Consider the following 16727-nt stretch of genomic DNA (forward strand, 5'->3'; position numbering starts at 1 on the left):
ATGCAGGCACGTGGGAAGGAGAGTTGATGAGGGAAGAAAAAGGCAAACTGAGGGCCGAGCACAAGCTGACACTCTACAACCCCCTCTCGGGCGGGCTGTGTGTGACATTCCTCCTGACAGAGATCATAGTCCTGCAGGGCGTGAGTCTTCATCCGTTTGCCACTGTCTTAGTAACTTACAAGACAAACGCCATCTCCAGACACCTATAGACTCATGTTCCTGAGACACCCTCTCCTCCACAGGCTAGAACACCTTATGTAGTCAGTCACCCTTCACAACCCCAGGGAAGCTCTTTTCTGCCCATGGGCCCTGTCCCCATGCTGTAGTAAAATCACCTTTTCGCACCGAAAACGTGCCAAGAATTCTGTCTTGGCGGACGGCTCTGGATCCCCAGCTCCAATCACATCAGAATGAGCTCTGGGGACTGAAGGCCCTGCCTCTGCGCTGCAGAGAGGAGAGCCTGATTCTAGAATAGGGCAGGAGCGACCATTTTTACTTGTCCGGAGACACTGGGGATAAATTCCAGGAGTCTCGCTGGTTCTCCTGGCCACGTGTGCATTGACATGCTAACCAAACACCCTCTTCCTAAACAACACTCACTGTCTTCCTTACTCCTGAGGAAGAAGGGGATTTGGGGTGAAGGGCTTGAGGAGTTTCCTTCATGTCCAAGTCCAGCTGCCTTGATAACTCTTTCCATCCCTGGGAGTCGGGAGAGCAGGCTGGCCATAAAGGTGGGCCTGAGGCGTGGGGTGGAGATGGGTGTGAGGACCCGGTCTCACAGAGGCCCAGGGCCCGAGGCTGTCTGTGGGCAAAGAGAGTGGAATTACTGATGTTGCCAAGAGTTCTAACAGACTGGGTGTCTGGGGAGAAGCTGGGACTGAATCTGCCACGAGCCAAGGACTCAGGGTGTCTGAATCTCTCTCCCTTCCTTAGTTTCAATGTTGAGACTTTTTTTGTGGGGGGGGAGGGGCAGAGAAAAGGGAGACAAACCGGGCTCCAGGCTCCGAGCTGTCATCACAGAGCCCAACGTGGGGCTCAAACTCACGAACTGTGAGATCATGATCTGAGCTGAAGTCTGACATGCAACCGACTGAGCCACCCAGGTGCCCCAATCATCATTCTTTCTTATTCAGCAATGTAAGTGTTTAAGGGTATAGACTTCTCTGAGCAGAGTACTCTATTCCCAGCCATGCTAACATTAGGACGCGACTCCTCACGCGAAAAGACTACACTTGGATAAGACTGGACGTCAGGACACCATGACTTAGTGACGTATCGTGCACCAAGGTGTGCTCTCTCAGTTATCCTGTGGGTCTGAGGCTCCAGAAGTAGGTCAGTGCACTCAGACTATGGGGACAGAGAACAAATAACACTGGGGTTCTTTGAGGGGAGGGAGATCATTTCCCTCTTCCCATCTTACGTTCTCCAACTTGGGTCCTATAAATTAGAATACAAAGACAATTAAGAGACAAAGAGAAGTTTATTAACATGTTGTGAGATAATAGAAAAAATATATAGTGGCCACTGCCCCCAGTTCCTGGCACAGGGCTCCTAAATCCTTTGGCACTCGCTGGTGATAGGAAGGTCTCTTGTTCTAATGAGGCAGCTTTGGGGGGCTCCTGGACAGCTTCAGGATGGGGGCAGGTCTCCAGAAAGAGCAAGCCATGACTAGAAGTTTGAAACTTTCAGCCTCATCCCACCTAGCCACCCCTACCCCCCCAGGAGGGGCTGGTAACTGAGTAATAGTTGATAGTGCCTATGTGATGAAGCCTCCACAAAAATCCCAAGGTACAGAGTTTGAGGAGCTTTTGGGTTATGAACATATCCACGTGCTGGGAGGGGGACACACCCCAACTCCATTAAGGACAGATGCTCCTGTGCTAGGAATGTTTTTGGACCTATGTATCTCTCTCTTTATTTAAAGTTTATTTATTTCGAGAGAGATAGAGACAGTGTGAGCAGGGGAGGGGCAGAGAAAAAGACGGAGAGAGAAAATCCCAAGCAGGCTCCGAGGCTGGGGACAGCCTTGCCGGACTGAGCCCTCAGCCGATGGGGTCTGCTCTAACTCTAGTTACTTGTCAGAATTGAAATGAACTGTAGGGTATCTCACCTGTCGCAAGAAGTGAAATATCGAGAGTAGGTAGGAGTGACAGCGTAGAGGAGAAATGGAGTTTTCCCTAGACACATGGGAGCACTCGGAGACGAAGAACTCAAAGGGGCAACTGTCACTTGGGCTTATAGCATCTTAACAAAAGAACAATGGATTTTCAGAGAAGGACTAAGCCAAAGGAAGATGAGTTTCTAGGTAATGCATTGTGGGAAGGCAAATAAACAGGGAAGTAACGGCAGACAGGGCAAATTTTAGGAAGATCTGTGATGGCGATTTCTCCGGTGCCCTCTCTGGGCTGATAAAGGTTTAGTGTTGTCCCTGATGCCTAACTCCTGCCCTTCCCAGTAGAGGGGAGATAGAGGATTCCTTTACACATTGATGCCCTTTTAGGCAAATAACTATTTGCTGAGACCATAAACTATTTCAAGAGAGCTGGCTGAGCACTGTCTGGACACTATCCACTTCTTTTCCAGTACTGAGTCCCCGAAGACAATGTGTTTTCATTCTTTATCTCCTTTCCATTTGAAACATCTCATTGTAAGCCCCTTTACACTCTTCTGTCATACGTCACTTGTCATCGCCCGGGCAGAGCTCACTAGGCCTGGGGGGTGTCTGCCCACCTCTGGGCCTCTGGCTCAATGATGAATCCGACGTCAGCGGTTCGAAGAGTCGCTGCTGTTTTGATTTTCCTGCTCTTTCATGCAGTTGGCAGAGATGATGGCAGCTTTCCCTCCCTCCCCCCTCATGAGTTCGTATGGCATCCAACAAACTGGCAGAGTGCAGACCTTCTGATCGCTGGGTCACCCTGCGGGTCTCGCAAAGATTCCTGTCTCTCCAGGCTCGGAACCCACTGCGGGTGGTGAGGGTAGTGCATGATCATTGCTGTTACCTTGCCTCCCTCCAGCTCGGGCCGGCCGTCTGTGGTGTTTGCAGTTTCTGTCCATTCATTCAAAGCAGTTTATTCAGCAGCCACTACAAGCCTCGCAGAGTTCTAAGCACAAGAGCAGTGAAAAAAACAGACAAATTTCTGCCCTCACGGGGTTTCCATTATGTTTTCTATGCTGGTTAAACCAGACGGAGAATTTGCTTCTTTTCTCACTTGTCCAGAGGAGGCAGGAACAAAGGAGAATGTGGGTAAACCTGGAAGTAGGGCCGGAGAACGTCAGAGAAGGAGGCCCTCGGGAAGGTAAAGATGTGGGAGCCAGCGGTCATGTTGTAAAAGGATACAACTCCGACATCGTAGTCCAGAAAAACCCCCACAACCAGGGGCTTCTCCTTCAGATAAAGGGAGGTTACGGGCGAGGTGAGCGCCACATAGCCTTTCTTTGCACTTAGTCTGATGATCCAGAACCCAGACTGAGGGCTCTGTATCACCCCGTCTCTGGGCACATTTTCCCAACAAACTCCTAAACCCCAGCCGGTTCCTTCTCCTACATCCACTTCAAAGTACTGTTTTCCTGAGGTGAAGCCTTCACAGCCCAGGACACAGGGTAAGACAGAGAATCTCCTAGAGGAATTGCCCGGATTCTCCCGGATGTGTCCGCGAATCACTTGTCTCCGATCCTCAGACAGAATTAGCTCACGATGGGCTGTGTCATCATCCAGAGTCACATTGACTGGAAAAAAAAAGTAAGTAGGTAAGTAAATCAATAAAGAAGAAAAGAAGGAAGGAAGGGAGGAAGGAAGGGAGGAGGGAGGGAGGAAGGCACGAAGGGAGGAAGGGAAGAAGGAAGGAAGGAGAGACAGAGAAAGAGAGAAAGAAAGGCATGGGTTTTTTTTTGTTGTTGTTGCCAAGAGCAGTTTAATTTAAATAAAACCAGCCTGTGCTCTAACCCAAGCCTTGTCTCTCCCTAGAGGTGAGAGTTTAGGCCAGTCGTACTCCAAGACTCAATTCTGTTACATATGACCTAGAAACGATCATATCTGTCACAAAAAATTGTGGAGGACCTGAGTGAGTTTATGTACACTTAATGCTCAGTAAAATTCCTGGAATATGAGTAAGTGTCCAAGAAGTGGTAGTAATAGTAATATCATCTTCACCATCACCATCTTACTCACTCGGCAAAGCCAAGGACCGGAACTAACCAGAGCTGACGTGGCTGGTGTCCTCTCCGAAGCCAGCGCGGAGCACTACAGGAGAGCGCGGGGCAAAAAGCAGGCGAGCTGGGAGTATTTAGTACCCGAGTCTGAGTCCCGCCCCTCCCCTGGCTGTCAGTTGGAGGGCCCGCACTCCTCTGCGTCAGGTCAGTCTCCTACAGTTACAGCGCCCTCCGCCTGCTACTGAGGCCCAGAAGAGGGGCCAACTCCCTACCTCCCCAAGGACTCCCAGCCCTGGCTGCTTCACTGCTCCTTGTTAACGACCCGAATCTTCATCTTGCAGATAAGCCCTTTATTCAATGCTACCCAATCAGTCCTTATAATGAGGCTGGCTCACAAAAAGTTGAGGTTTCAATTTATGTTATCTGAATGGTCCACGAAACCCCAAGTTAAGAAATCAAAATGTTTACACTTGAAGGAGAAAATATCAAATGGGATTTTAAAAAGGTACCTCATATTGCATTTAAGGTAGATAAGAATCAATAAGAGAAAGAACTCAATAGAAAAATGCTTAAATAAGAGCAAATTCATGGGTAAGTCACTGAAGAAGCCTGAAAGGCTAATGGACTCTAAGAGGCTCAAGCTCACAGTGAAATCATAGAGCACAAAGTCCACAATTAGGTACCATTTCAGATCCATCAGATTGTCAAAAATTATAAATCATAAACAAAGACTCAGGGAGATGTGCAATGGTGAGGGCTCTCATGTCGCCAGTAGGGCAAAACCTGATCCAATGTCAGGATCTGCAGGATTCAGACAGATTAAGGCGTGCATCCCTACACCGCAGCTTTTCAGTTCAAGGTGTATCTCCCAGGAAACCGTTCACGGGACACAAGAGCATATGGCTAAAATCGCTCACAGGAGTCTAATGTGCACCGGCAACAAACAAAACCAACTGTACACACACCTCAGTGCCCACTCCACAAACAGTGAGTTAAAAAAACACATCGTATTCATTTTTTGCCACATTGCAGAGCGATTAAGAGGGCACTTGTGGGGATGAGCCCTGGGCGTTGTATGGAAACCAACATGACAATAAACTATTAAAAAAATAAGTAAACAAACAAATAAATAAAGCAAGCAAGTGACCAAAAAAAAAAAAAGTAATAGACACTACCTGAGTTACCACTCACTGGCTGCCTATCTGTTTCCTCATCTGTACAAGTGGAAAAAGCTACCTACAGAGAGGGCGGTGGTATAAAACAGTAACACGTGAAGTTTTTCTCATCTGTCACGGAAAGAGTGCTTGGTATATGTAAGTTACTTTTTGCGGTGCTAGTGAGAGTTCATGTTACCTCACTGAACAAGTAACAAGCATTAAGATTAAAAATCCCAGCGACCCCAGTGCTAGGTATATGCCCTACATGGATGGAGACACTGGGATGTAAGTAAGTTTGGCCCAAGAAGTCACTGCAGTGGTGCTACGATACCCAAGCGCTGGGGGCAGCCTGGAGCTCCCGTGGTAGGGATATGGTTCCATAGAATTATGATATTCTTATGGGATATTAGCATTAAAAAGCAATGAGTGACATTCTATATATTAAATGTTTATAATCAGTGTTCTACAGTTTTCAGAGTACAAGCCTTTCACCTCTTCAGTTAAGTTTTTTCCTAGGTTTTATTATTTTTGGTGCAATTGTAACCGGAATTGTCTCCTTAATTTCTCTTCCTGCTACTTCATTATTACTGTGTAGAAACACAATGGATTTCTGTATATTGATCTTGTATTCTGCACCCTTACTAAATTTATCTATCAGTTCTGGTAGTTTCGGGGTGGTGCCTTCAGGGTTTCCTATATATAGTATCATGTCATTTACAAATAGTGAAAGTCTTGCTTCTTTTATTTATTTTTCTTATCGGATTGCTGTGGTTAGACTTTCAGTACCATGTTGAATAAAAGTGGTGAAAGCGGACATCCTTGTCTTCTTCCTGACCTTAGGGGAAGAGCTCTCTACACCACTGAGTATGTGAGTGGTGGGTTTTTCATATACGGCCTTTATTATGTTGAGGTATGTTCCTCTATATCTACTTTGTTGAGAGTCTTTATCATGAAATGGATGTTGTAATTTGTCAAATGCTTTTTCTGCATCTGTTGAAATGGTCATCTGGTTTTTATCCTTTCTCTTGTTGATGTGATGCACCACATCGTTGTCTTGCCAATATTGAGCCATCCTTGCATCCCAAGAATAAATTCTGCTTGATCACGGTGAATGACATTTTTAAGGTATTGTTAGATTCCATTTGCTAGCACTTTGTTGACGATTTGTGTCTATATTCATCAGGTATATTGACCTGTCATTCTCTCTTTTTGTAGTGTCTTTAATCTGGTTTTGGTATCAGAGTAATGGTGACCTTGCAGAATGGAGTTGGAAGCTTTCCTTCCTCTCCTATTTTGTGGAATAGTTTGAGAAAAATAGGTATTAACCCTTCTTTAAGTGTTTGGCAGAATTCTGGTCTTGGACTTTTATTTGTTGGGAGTTTTTTGATTACTGATTTAATTTCATTGCTCGTAATGGGTCTGTTCAAATTTTCTATTTCTTCCCGATTCGTTTTTGGGAAGTTATATGTCTCTATTCTAGGAACTTATCCACTTATTTTAGGCTGTCCATTTTGTTGGAATATACTTTTTCATAATATTCTCTCACAGTCCTTTGTATTTTGGTGATGTCAGTCGTTATTTCTTCTCTTTAATTTCTGAGTTTTGTTTATTTGAGTCCCCTCTCTCTCTCTCTTTCTCTCTCGTTTATGAGTCTGGCTAAAAGTTCATCAATTTTGCTGATCTTTTCAAAGAAATAGTCCCTGGTTTCATTAGTCTTTCTACAGTTGTTTTGTTTTTTTTGTTTGTTTTTTGTTTTTTTTTTTTTAGTTTCTACTTATTTCTGCTCTAATCTTTATTATTTCCTTCCTTCTACTGGCTTTGGAGTTTGTTCTTCTTTTTCTAGCACCTTTATGTTTAAGATTAGGCTGTTTATTTGATATTTTCTTGCTTCTTGACGTAGGCCCTTATAAACTTCCTTCTTCAAACAATTTTTGTTGCATCCCAAAGGTTTTGGACCATTGTGTTTCCATTTTCATTTGTCTCCATATATTTTTTTCAATTTGCTCTTTGAGATCTTGGTTAACCCACTCACTGTGTAGTAGCATGTTATTTAACCTCCATGCATTTGTGTTCTTTCCAGATTTTTTCTTGTGGTTATTTCTAGTTTTATAGCATTGTTGTCAGAAAAGATACATGATATGACTTCAACTTTTTAAAATTTGTTGAGATTTGCTTTTGTGGCTTAATATGTGATTTACTCTGGAAAATGTTCTACATGGCTTGACAGGAATGTGTCTTCTGCCGGTTTAGGATGGAACGTTCTGAGTATATCTGTTAGATCCATCTGCTCCAACATGTCATTCAAAGCCACTGCTTCCTTGTGGATTATCTATTTGGATGATCTGTCCATTGATATAAGTGGGGTGTTAAAATCCCTTACTATTATTGTATTTCTACTGATCACTTCCTTTATGTTTGTTATTAGCTGCTTTCTGTATTTGGGTGCTCTCACGTTGAGTACATACGATTTCAGAGTATTTTTGATGTCATAAAGTATATAAATATACATATACTTTAAATTACGTGCCCACCCCTGGCCAGGTCTTAAGCAGTGCCCTGTGACCAAAGACATCAATATTTCTGCAGTAAAATACATTCTCAAACTAAGTGGGATAAAGACTTCAGACAGTATCCTATCAGTGCAGCTCTGGTGTGGCCACTGTGACAGACAGACACAAGAGTGGCCTTCCACAATCCCTGCCTTCTGGTGTTATGCCTTATACAGTCCCTCCCTTTTGAGTGTGGGCAGGACCTGCGAATTGCCTCTGACCAACAGAATATTGCAAAAAATGATGCGATGTGACTCCTATGATTCTATTTCATTATATGGGACTCGATCTCACTAAAAGACATGCTCTAGAGACTCTCTCCTGAGCTCGCTTTGAAGAAGTAATTGGCCATGTTGAGAGGCCCATGTGCAAGAGGTGGAGGGGTACCTTTTAGAAGACGAGGGCAGCCTCTAGCCAACAGCTCCCAAAAAATCCAGGGCCCTAAGCCCTACAATCGTAAAACAATGAATTCTGCCAACAACCTGAGTGAGCTTGGAAGAGGACTCTTCCCCAGTCTGGTCTCCGTGAGACCCCAGCCCAGCCAGCACCTTAATCTGCAACCTTATGAGATGCTAACCAAAGGACCAACATAGGTGTGCCCAGATTTATGACCGACAAAACTTGTGAGATAATGTATGTGTGTTGTTTTAAGCCGCTAAATTTGTTTACTGGTGTAGATTATACAGCTGCCAAATCATTTTAGGTTAGGTCCAATTTTGTAGCCAAACAAGTTTTAAAAAACGTACAGTTTTCAGAACTTTTAAAATTTTGTAATTATAAATAAAAGTTGTGGAAATATAGGAAGCACTGATTCAGACCATCAACAGAGCAAGAGCTTGGGCTTTGGACTTGATAAGATTTGGTTTTCATTATGGTTCTAATATTTACCATCTGCGTTATCTGGGCCAAAGTCCTAAAATCATTTGAACCAAAGTCTGTAATACTTACTCATCTTTCTTACATTGTTCTGAGAGTTGAGTAAAATATTAACCACAAACTCTATGTTTTAGACACGGCACAAAGAACTTTACACATGTTGACACATTTATATTTCATGACAACCCCGAGAAGTGGACATTCTTCCTATCCTCATTTCTCAGCTGGGTAAACTGCAGAAGGTATTTGCCTGGGACGACTAAGTTAATACATGGGAGCACAAGAATCTGAAGGGTCTGCACAGATAACCCATACGCTATATCTCTAAAAATCACTAACCGACCTCTCTGGGCATGAGCCTGCCCGGGGACAGGTGGCAAATGTGGTTACCACTTAAGGTTCCTCCCGTGCATAGCATTTCGGGATCCTTCACATACCTTGATAGCTCTGTAACCTTTTCTTCATATCAAAATACAGCTCAGAAACACTGCACACAGTATGAACCTCCAAAGAATGGGCCTCTGGTGTTTCCAGCTTCACAGCCGAACTCCTAGAATAAGGAGAGGCCGAGGATCACTTCAGTGATACATTCCATCCAACTCAGTCTACCCATCCCCCTTCCCTCCTGCAGTCATATAGGACTTACCGGCGCAAGGTCTCTTTCACATCCTGCAGAGAAACAAAGACAAAAAGGGAGTGTGAGAACATCGGTATTTCTTGAGGATTGGCACATGGGGCTGCTCTCTGGAAATGCTCCTTCCAAAGGAGTAGAGAGAGTGACCCCAGCCTAAGATTGTGATGGACCCTCAGATAGAATGATTCCCAGCCCAGCCTCGGAATGCTCGGTGCGACAGGACGCTCATCAGCATGTGAGTCTGTCCTCTTCCTTGCTGAGATCTGTGTCTGCAGTCACTGCCTGTGGGAAGCCGGGGCAAGAGGCCAGAAGCTTCACCCCCGCCCAGCAAGACTTAATTCTTGCCTTGGCCTAATTTCTTTCAGAGTGAGCCCATGGTAAAGATCACCTGTCAGTAAGGGTCCTTTGTGGCGGAGCCATGCACAGCCCCATGCAAATGGGCCGCTGAGATGGTGGTGGCCATTATCACATGGTAGTACAGCACTCACGGGGTCTCACTTACAGTGTCACCTCTAGTTCTATTAGTGGGAACCAGAGCGAACAGTTCCTGGCATAGTTTACCTTACTGGGCTGGGTCTTTCATTCAGCTCAAAGAAGGCCCCATAAGGGCTGTGAAACAAATCAGGGAAAAACTGTCACTCACGCCTGCTGCCCCACTGCATCGCCCACCAGGCTCGTGGTGGGGCATTTCAGTAGGCAGTCTGACAATCAGGGTTCTGTGCACATGGGACAGAGGCGAATGGTAGCAAGTTACCCCATGATTCTGTTCAGACAAGGACCCCACCACGTCCACCCAGTGGGGGTATATTTTTCTCATTTGCATCAAGGTGCCCTAGAGACTACCGAAGGCCACCCTGTAGACACTGAGGTATATCTAAACATTCCTTTAAATTCCTCACATCAACATGCCCCTTTTGAGTGAGGCAGGCAGGCCTCGCCAGTCTTCCCATGCGCCCTCACCCTTTTGCTTTAATAGCTCAAGAGTCCCTTCCCCCAAGCGCACAGGCCCACCTGCAGCAGCTTCTGGGCTGAGCTCTGACATCTCTCCTCTAGTTCCAGGATGTGCCTCCTGAGTTCTTGGCTCTTCTGTTCCAGAGTGGCCTCATTACCTATCAGTCTCTGTAGAGTCTGCTCTTTCTCTTTCTCCAGTTTCCACAGATAAGACTTCTCCTCTTCATGCAGGAATCTCTGAAGATTCTTAAAGTCAGACTGGATTTTTTGCTTCTGACTCTCTGTCTTCTCCTACAGTCAAGAGAGTGTGTGAGAAAGTGGGAACAAGCCAAACGTCCATCGGTGAATGAAGTGAAGAAATGTGGCGGACGGACAATGGGATACTACTCAGCCTGAACAAGGAACGAAATTCGGACGTATGCTACGACACGGATGAATCTTCAAGACATTATGCTAAGCGAAATAAGCCAGAAAGCAAAGGACAAATCCGTTTGATTCCACTTACATGAGGCAAATAGACTAGTCAGGTTCATAGAGACAGAAAGTGAAAGAGTGGTTGCCAAGAGTTGAGAGGAGAAAGGAATGGGGAGTTAAGTGTTTAGCGGGTACAGGGTTTCAGTTTGGGGTGATGAAAAGGTTCCGGAGAGGAGTTCCCACTAAAGGATGGTGGTGATGGCTGCACAACAATGAGAAAATACTTAGTGCCACGGAACTGTACACTTAACAAATGATTACAATGGTAAATTTTATGTTACCCATTATTTTAAAGAATTTTTTTTTTAATGTTTCATNCTGAGCTACTGTGACATTCTTTTCCCATGACTCATTGGAGCTGGAAGAATGTCACAAATCTCCTGATGGGGGCAGGCTTTCAGATGCGGGAGAGCTGTCACAATTCTATGCAGTCACCCGATCGATTCCCTTCTTCAGCCGAGATGGAGGAGGAAGGAGGGGCAGGAACGGCAGATAATTTAATCATGGAACGAGGGTTGAAGTCAAACACTTTATCAGCGATAGAGGAAAAAACCATGAAGTTTTTATTTGGGATGCAAGGAGGTATTTCTGGGCCTGAGGGAATTTTTTGAAGCAAAAGCTTGTAATGAACATCATGGAGACTTGACTCTGAGACAGCAGGCCAGCAGGGAAGTCTGTNTTGTGGGACCAGACTTTCATGTTGGGAGGTACAGAATTACAGTTTCCACTAGTGCTTTCCTTATTCACGCCGTGTTCTGATGGCTGAGATGCCATGCTAAAAGTGTCATGGATGGGTTTTCCATATATATATTAGTGGTTTTTTTTTTCCTTGAGAGAGAATGCACAAGCAGGGGAGGGGCAGAGGGAGAGGGAGAGACAGAATCTTAGGCAGGGTCTGTGCACCAGTGTGGAGCCCAACGCAGGCCTCGATCTCACGACTGTGAAATCAAGACCTGAGCCAAAATCAAGAGTCTGATGCTTAACTGACTGAGACGCCCGGGTGCCCCACTGTATATGTTAGTTATAATCAAGATCCTCCCCACTGCCCAAGAACCCCGAAATAAGGGAAGTGAGAGTGTCCTTTGAGAGTTTAGCATCCACACACCAAGGATTAGGGCAGAGATTGGAAGAGGCCCCTGAGAGAGGCAAAGGGGTCCATGAGCCTGAAGGATTCTGCTGTGTGTTGACAGATCACAGAAAGATTTCCATAATGGAAGGCATCTCTGATCATGGCGAGCTAGTCGGCCATGGAGATCATCTTAGAGACCCTTGCTTGGTCTTCAGTTTCAGCGTGTGGCTCTGGCAACAGCTACAAGCCTCCTTTTAGACCAAATAGACTTCCTTTATCAGCCTCACAGGCTTGGACAACATGAATCTCAACCCGGAGTGACTCCATTTTCTCAGTGTTCACAAAGACTGGCTTCTAAAGCTGTGAAGTTGAGAGCCACACTCTGCTCTGTGTTAAATGTGCCAACATAATAAAGTTGAGGCCAGGAAGGTACTGTGAGGTGTTCAAAATGTGAAACCCTAGGCAAGGATGGCTCTAACCTACATAGGCATACCAATTCTGGTATCAGGAATCCTAGCCAATCACTATTAAAAAGTTGAAGGGATTGGAGATAAATTCTCACAGACGTAGACAACTAGGGGCATAGAGGGAAATAATGGTTTCTTTTTTTGGGTTTTATGTGGTTTTATTTGGTCTGGTTTAGGGAAAATGAATTATCATTGTGTTTTACCAATTGTCCGCCAGGCCTATGCTCTAGAATAGAAAGTAGCTTGAGATCAATGAACCCAAATTCTTACATTCCATTCACTTATTTGCTTTCTTGTGAACAGCTTGAGTTTTGTACATTCCTCTTCCAGCTCCCTCAAGTTTGTCACAGCATTCTGGAGCATTTCCTGAAGGGAAAATTGGGTGCATAAAGTCTATTCAATTTGACAACTCTTCATTAGGCACCTAAGAGGAACCCCAGCCCTCCCAGACTGTTAGAATAACACTGAATATACACTGAGTCACTACACTCACTAGTCTAGGAAGCACACCTGTGTGTTCTGCCGCGTACGTGATCCTCCTTGGTAGCACTGAGAAACTGATGCATTTTGACATCATTTCTATGCTGTAGAAACTGAGGCTTGGAAAGGGGTTACATAGGGGCCCCTGGATGGCTCAGTTGGTTAGGCGCTGACCTCAGCTCAGGTCATGAACTCACGGGGTTCGTGAGTTCGAGCCCCCCGTCGGGCTCCGTGCTGACAGCACAGAGCCTGGGACCTGCTTCAGATTCTGCATCTCACTCTCTGTGCCCCTCCCCCACTCACGCTTTGTCTCTCTCTCGCTCTCAAAATTAAGATAAACATTAAAAAATTAAAAAAAAATTGGGGAGGTAAATAACTTGCCCAAGGTGCTATGACAGGTTGGTGGCTGACACGTGAGCCCGCCCTCACCTGCTAACTCAGAGCCTGAGCTATGTCCACCGCTTACAGTCTCCCCAGGGAAACGCTTCACGTAGGACAAGACAAGCATCGTCTAAAAGCAGATTTTAGAAAAGAATGTGCGGAACCAAACACAACCAATGCCAGAATGTCTGACGCACGCGGAACTGTGTGTGCACTATGGTAAGTCGGGAAGGGAAGACCAGCACACCAGCTCAAGTTCATAGAAACAGCTAATGGAGGGGGGTAGTGCTGGTAGCTCTCGAAGGGTCATAATCCACGAAGCCAATCTAAAATGATTCAGCATCAATATCAAGCTTTGGGGTTACTTTTCAGAATAGCTTCTCGCACTTTCATGGAAAGCAATTCTAAGCTGACCTAAATTGCTAGTTGTGATTAATACTACAAGGGTCAGCTCCTGTCTTCTGTAAACCCAATAAGTATACTCATTAATTCTTGAGTATTCTTCAGAAAGGGCTCTAGGAAGCTTGTCAGTAAAAGACTATATTGCCCTTTCTGCCCAGGGGACCCAGAATCTCACTACAAGCCCACCTTGACCTCATGGGCTCCACACTGGGGACAATACTTTCCTCAAATGTAGGCAGGACCGAGGGAGACTAAGGCAGCAGGACTGTGTCCCTCCTTTGTTTCCTGTGGCAAAGGCCAGCCTTCCTCTAATGCTTCTGAGTGAGAAACTTAGGAGTTGCCCCAAACCCCTCCCTCCCCTTGTCCTCCGTGAACATCATTTCCAAATCCTTCAGCTCCTCTTCCTAAATCTTGCTGGAAACTGTCCCATTTACCCCTTCTTATAGGAATAATCTCAATTTTACCCCTTAATACTTTTACTTTTTCAGTGCCCGGATGTCCTTTTCAAAGTCAACCTATCCTTCAATCTGCAAATAACACCCCACCCCCCACCCCCCGGTGGCCAGGCTTGCTCTGGGCTAAGATTTAGACTCTTGGTTTATACCGTGGTTCTGGGCTCAACCTCCTTTCCCAGCCCGTCCCCTGCCTTTCCCTACATCGCCAGCCCCGCTGTGCCACCACATGTGGTCCCCTCTCTCTGGAACACCCTCTCTTTTCTTTTCTTTTTTTTTAAATATTTTTATTTATTTCTAGGAGAGAGAGAGACAGCGTGAGCAGGGGAGGGTCAGAGAGAGAGGGAGACACAGACTCTGAAGCAGGCTCCAGGCTCTGAGCTGGCAGTCAGCACAGAGCCCGACGCGGGGCTCAAACCCACGAACCGCGAGATCATGACCTGAGCGAAAGTCGGACGCTTAACGGACTAAGCCACCCAGGCGCCCCAGCCTCTCTTTTCTCCACGTCTCTGTCCACAGTTAATTGTTACGTGTCCTTCAGGAGTCACTTCTCAGAAGGCTCCTTGCTGACGTGTCTTCCCTACTAGACTGCAGGATATCTACAAGCGGTGTATCTTTGTTTCCTGTGTGTTCAGAGCGTATCAGGGTCTTGCCCGCTGTGGTTTCTAAAATTATACACATGGCCTGAAGCAAGAAACCATGCAGGGCTGGGTTGGAGCACACTGCATTCTGGAGCACGGGGTCGTGCCTCACAGCAAGACTGGAGAGGGACCAGGCGGTGACCTTCCTGCTGAAGGTCAGGACGGACAGTCAGGACTTGACTCAGGGAGGACCCATAACAAACTATTTGTCCTGTCATGAAAGACAGGGCCTGAAGGATGGCTTGATGACAGCTGTATTTCAGGGCCACCTTCTGAGGTTACAGGCCTCAAAGCTGCAGGCCCCGGGAGCGGCACTGGCCACAGCCCTCCAGTCCACCCACTTACCTGGTAGCCTTGGCATACGTCCTCGATGACGGCTGTGTTGTGCCCTTGGTGCTGCGGTGACCGCTCACAGCGCCAGCAGATGAGCTGGCCTTCGTCTTCGCAGAAGATGTGGAGGAACTCCCCATGTTCCTCACAGGACATGTCCTGACTCATCTCCTTGATGACCTCTATGAGACTTCCCAGCTGCTTGTTGGGCCGGAGGCTGGTCACCTGAAACGGAGCCCGGCAGTGGGGGCAGTAGAAGAGAGTTTGTGAAGGTATCTCCTGGCGGATGTTCTCAAGGAAGCCGGTGATGCACTGTCTGCAGTAGCTGTGTCCACAGCTGATGCTCACGGGCTCGGCCATCAGGAGCAGGCAGATGGCGCACGTGGCTTCCTCCCTCATCTTCTTGCTGACTATGGGTGAGGCCATGGCTTTTCCTGACAAGGTCCAGGATGGAGCCGGACGTGGAGATGAAAGTCCACAGGGATGGAAGTACCGTCACCCGCTGGCTGCCCACGGGCCTCCACGCGCCTTGGGGGCTCCTCTCTAGAGAGAAGAAATGGGCCGGAATTTAGAGGATACATAACATGCAGCTGTGTTGGGGGCACCGGGTGGCTCAGTGGGTTAAGCTTCCGACTCCGACTTTGGCTCAGGTCACGATCTCACAGTCTGGGAGCTGGAACCCGAGCCCTGTGTCTGGGGCTCTGTGCTAACAGACAGCCCAGGGCCTGGCGCCTGCTTCGACATTTACATTACATACATTTACATGAATTAAAGTGAAATAAAATTTAAAATTTAGCTTCTCAAACCCGCTAGGCTTGCAGTTGTTTAACAGTTGCAGTGACTGGTGGCTCCGTGAGAGCCCAGAGGCGACACTCCAGCCCTGCACAAAGGTTTCTTCCAGCAAGCACTGCGCGCCAGGGGACAGGAAGCCCAAGTCAGGGAGGGAGCTAAACCCTTTCTGCTCTAACTATTCCAGAACTATTTCTCTGGGACTGGCAGGAACACCGAGGTAACTGGGTGGTGTGTCAAGGATTCCATCCAGGTCATCAAATGTGACTCTACCGCAACGAACGAACCCCCCGCCCCGCCCCCCTCCGTCCCACAAGGAACAAAAGACAGCAGGTTATCACGGTCTCAGTGGAGCTCCTACCGGGACGATAATGGAAGTAAGCAAGGCAGGAAGCAGCAAGGTGTCCTCCTTGGGGTCCTGGAAGGCCTGAGGGGAAGGAGCCGAGAGAAGGGCTGTCCTGGGGGGCGGAGCTCCTGGAGAATTAGGGAGGGGGCCCCGTCTTCTCCAGGCCAGGGCCTGTGTCTCGGGGCGACTGGAGCGCAGGGGTCGCAGGAGTGGGGTGCGGGGGAAGCGGGAAGCAGATGCGGCAGGGGGAGCCCGGGGACCTGCCGACGACCGGAGCCTGGAGGCGCGCGGGGAGCCCAGGAGGCGGCCGCGCCCACCGCGCACAGCCGGGGACCTCGCCCTGTTCCCCACTTCCCGCTCCGGCGCGCCTGCGGGGAGCAGAGCGGCGGGGACCGCGTTGAGAGTGGCCTTTCCTTTGACAGTAACACAACCAGAAGCCGGGGTGCAGCTCGAGGTGCCTGACCGGCCGCTGTCGTCGAACAGCCCAGCCGGGACAGTCTCTCGAAGTCTGGGAGAAGTTCCTTTGGGGACCTCGGCGCCCTGGCGGGGTGGGGGGTGGGGGGCTCTCTGCGGCTCACGC

At 47.3% G+C, this 16727-nt stretch overlaps 1 protein-coding gene across 1 annotated transcript; it reads right to left on the minus strand.

The window, feature by feature from the left end:
- Positions 1-1461: 1461 nt before the first annotated feature.
- Positions 1462-16358, minus strand: TRIM38 (tripartite motif containing 38). The gene is made up of 7 exons (XM_077765762.1): positions 16163-16358; positions 15028-15555; positions 12597-12692; positions 10377-10607; positions 9378-9400; positions 9169-9281; positions 1462-3726 (listed from the first exon to the last, which is right to left on the minus strand). The coding sequence occupies exons 2-7, from the start codon at positions 15436-15438 to the stop codon at positions 3206-3208; spliced, it is 1395 nt and encodes a 464-aa protein (XP_077621888.1). The 5' UTR covers positions 15439-15555; positions 16163-16358; the 3' UTR covers positions 1462-3205.
- Positions 16359-16727: the final 369 nt, after the last annotated feature.

The sequence above is a fragment of the Crocuta crocuta genome, unplaced genomic scaffold (genome assembly GCF_008692635.1).
Source record: "Crocuta crocuta isolate KB4526 unplaced genomic scaffold, BGI_CrCroc_1.0 scaffold811, whole genome shotgun sequence".
Taxonomy (NCBI): Eukaryota; Metazoa; Chordata; class Mammalia; order Carnivora; family Hyaenidae; genus Crocuta; species Crocuta crocuta.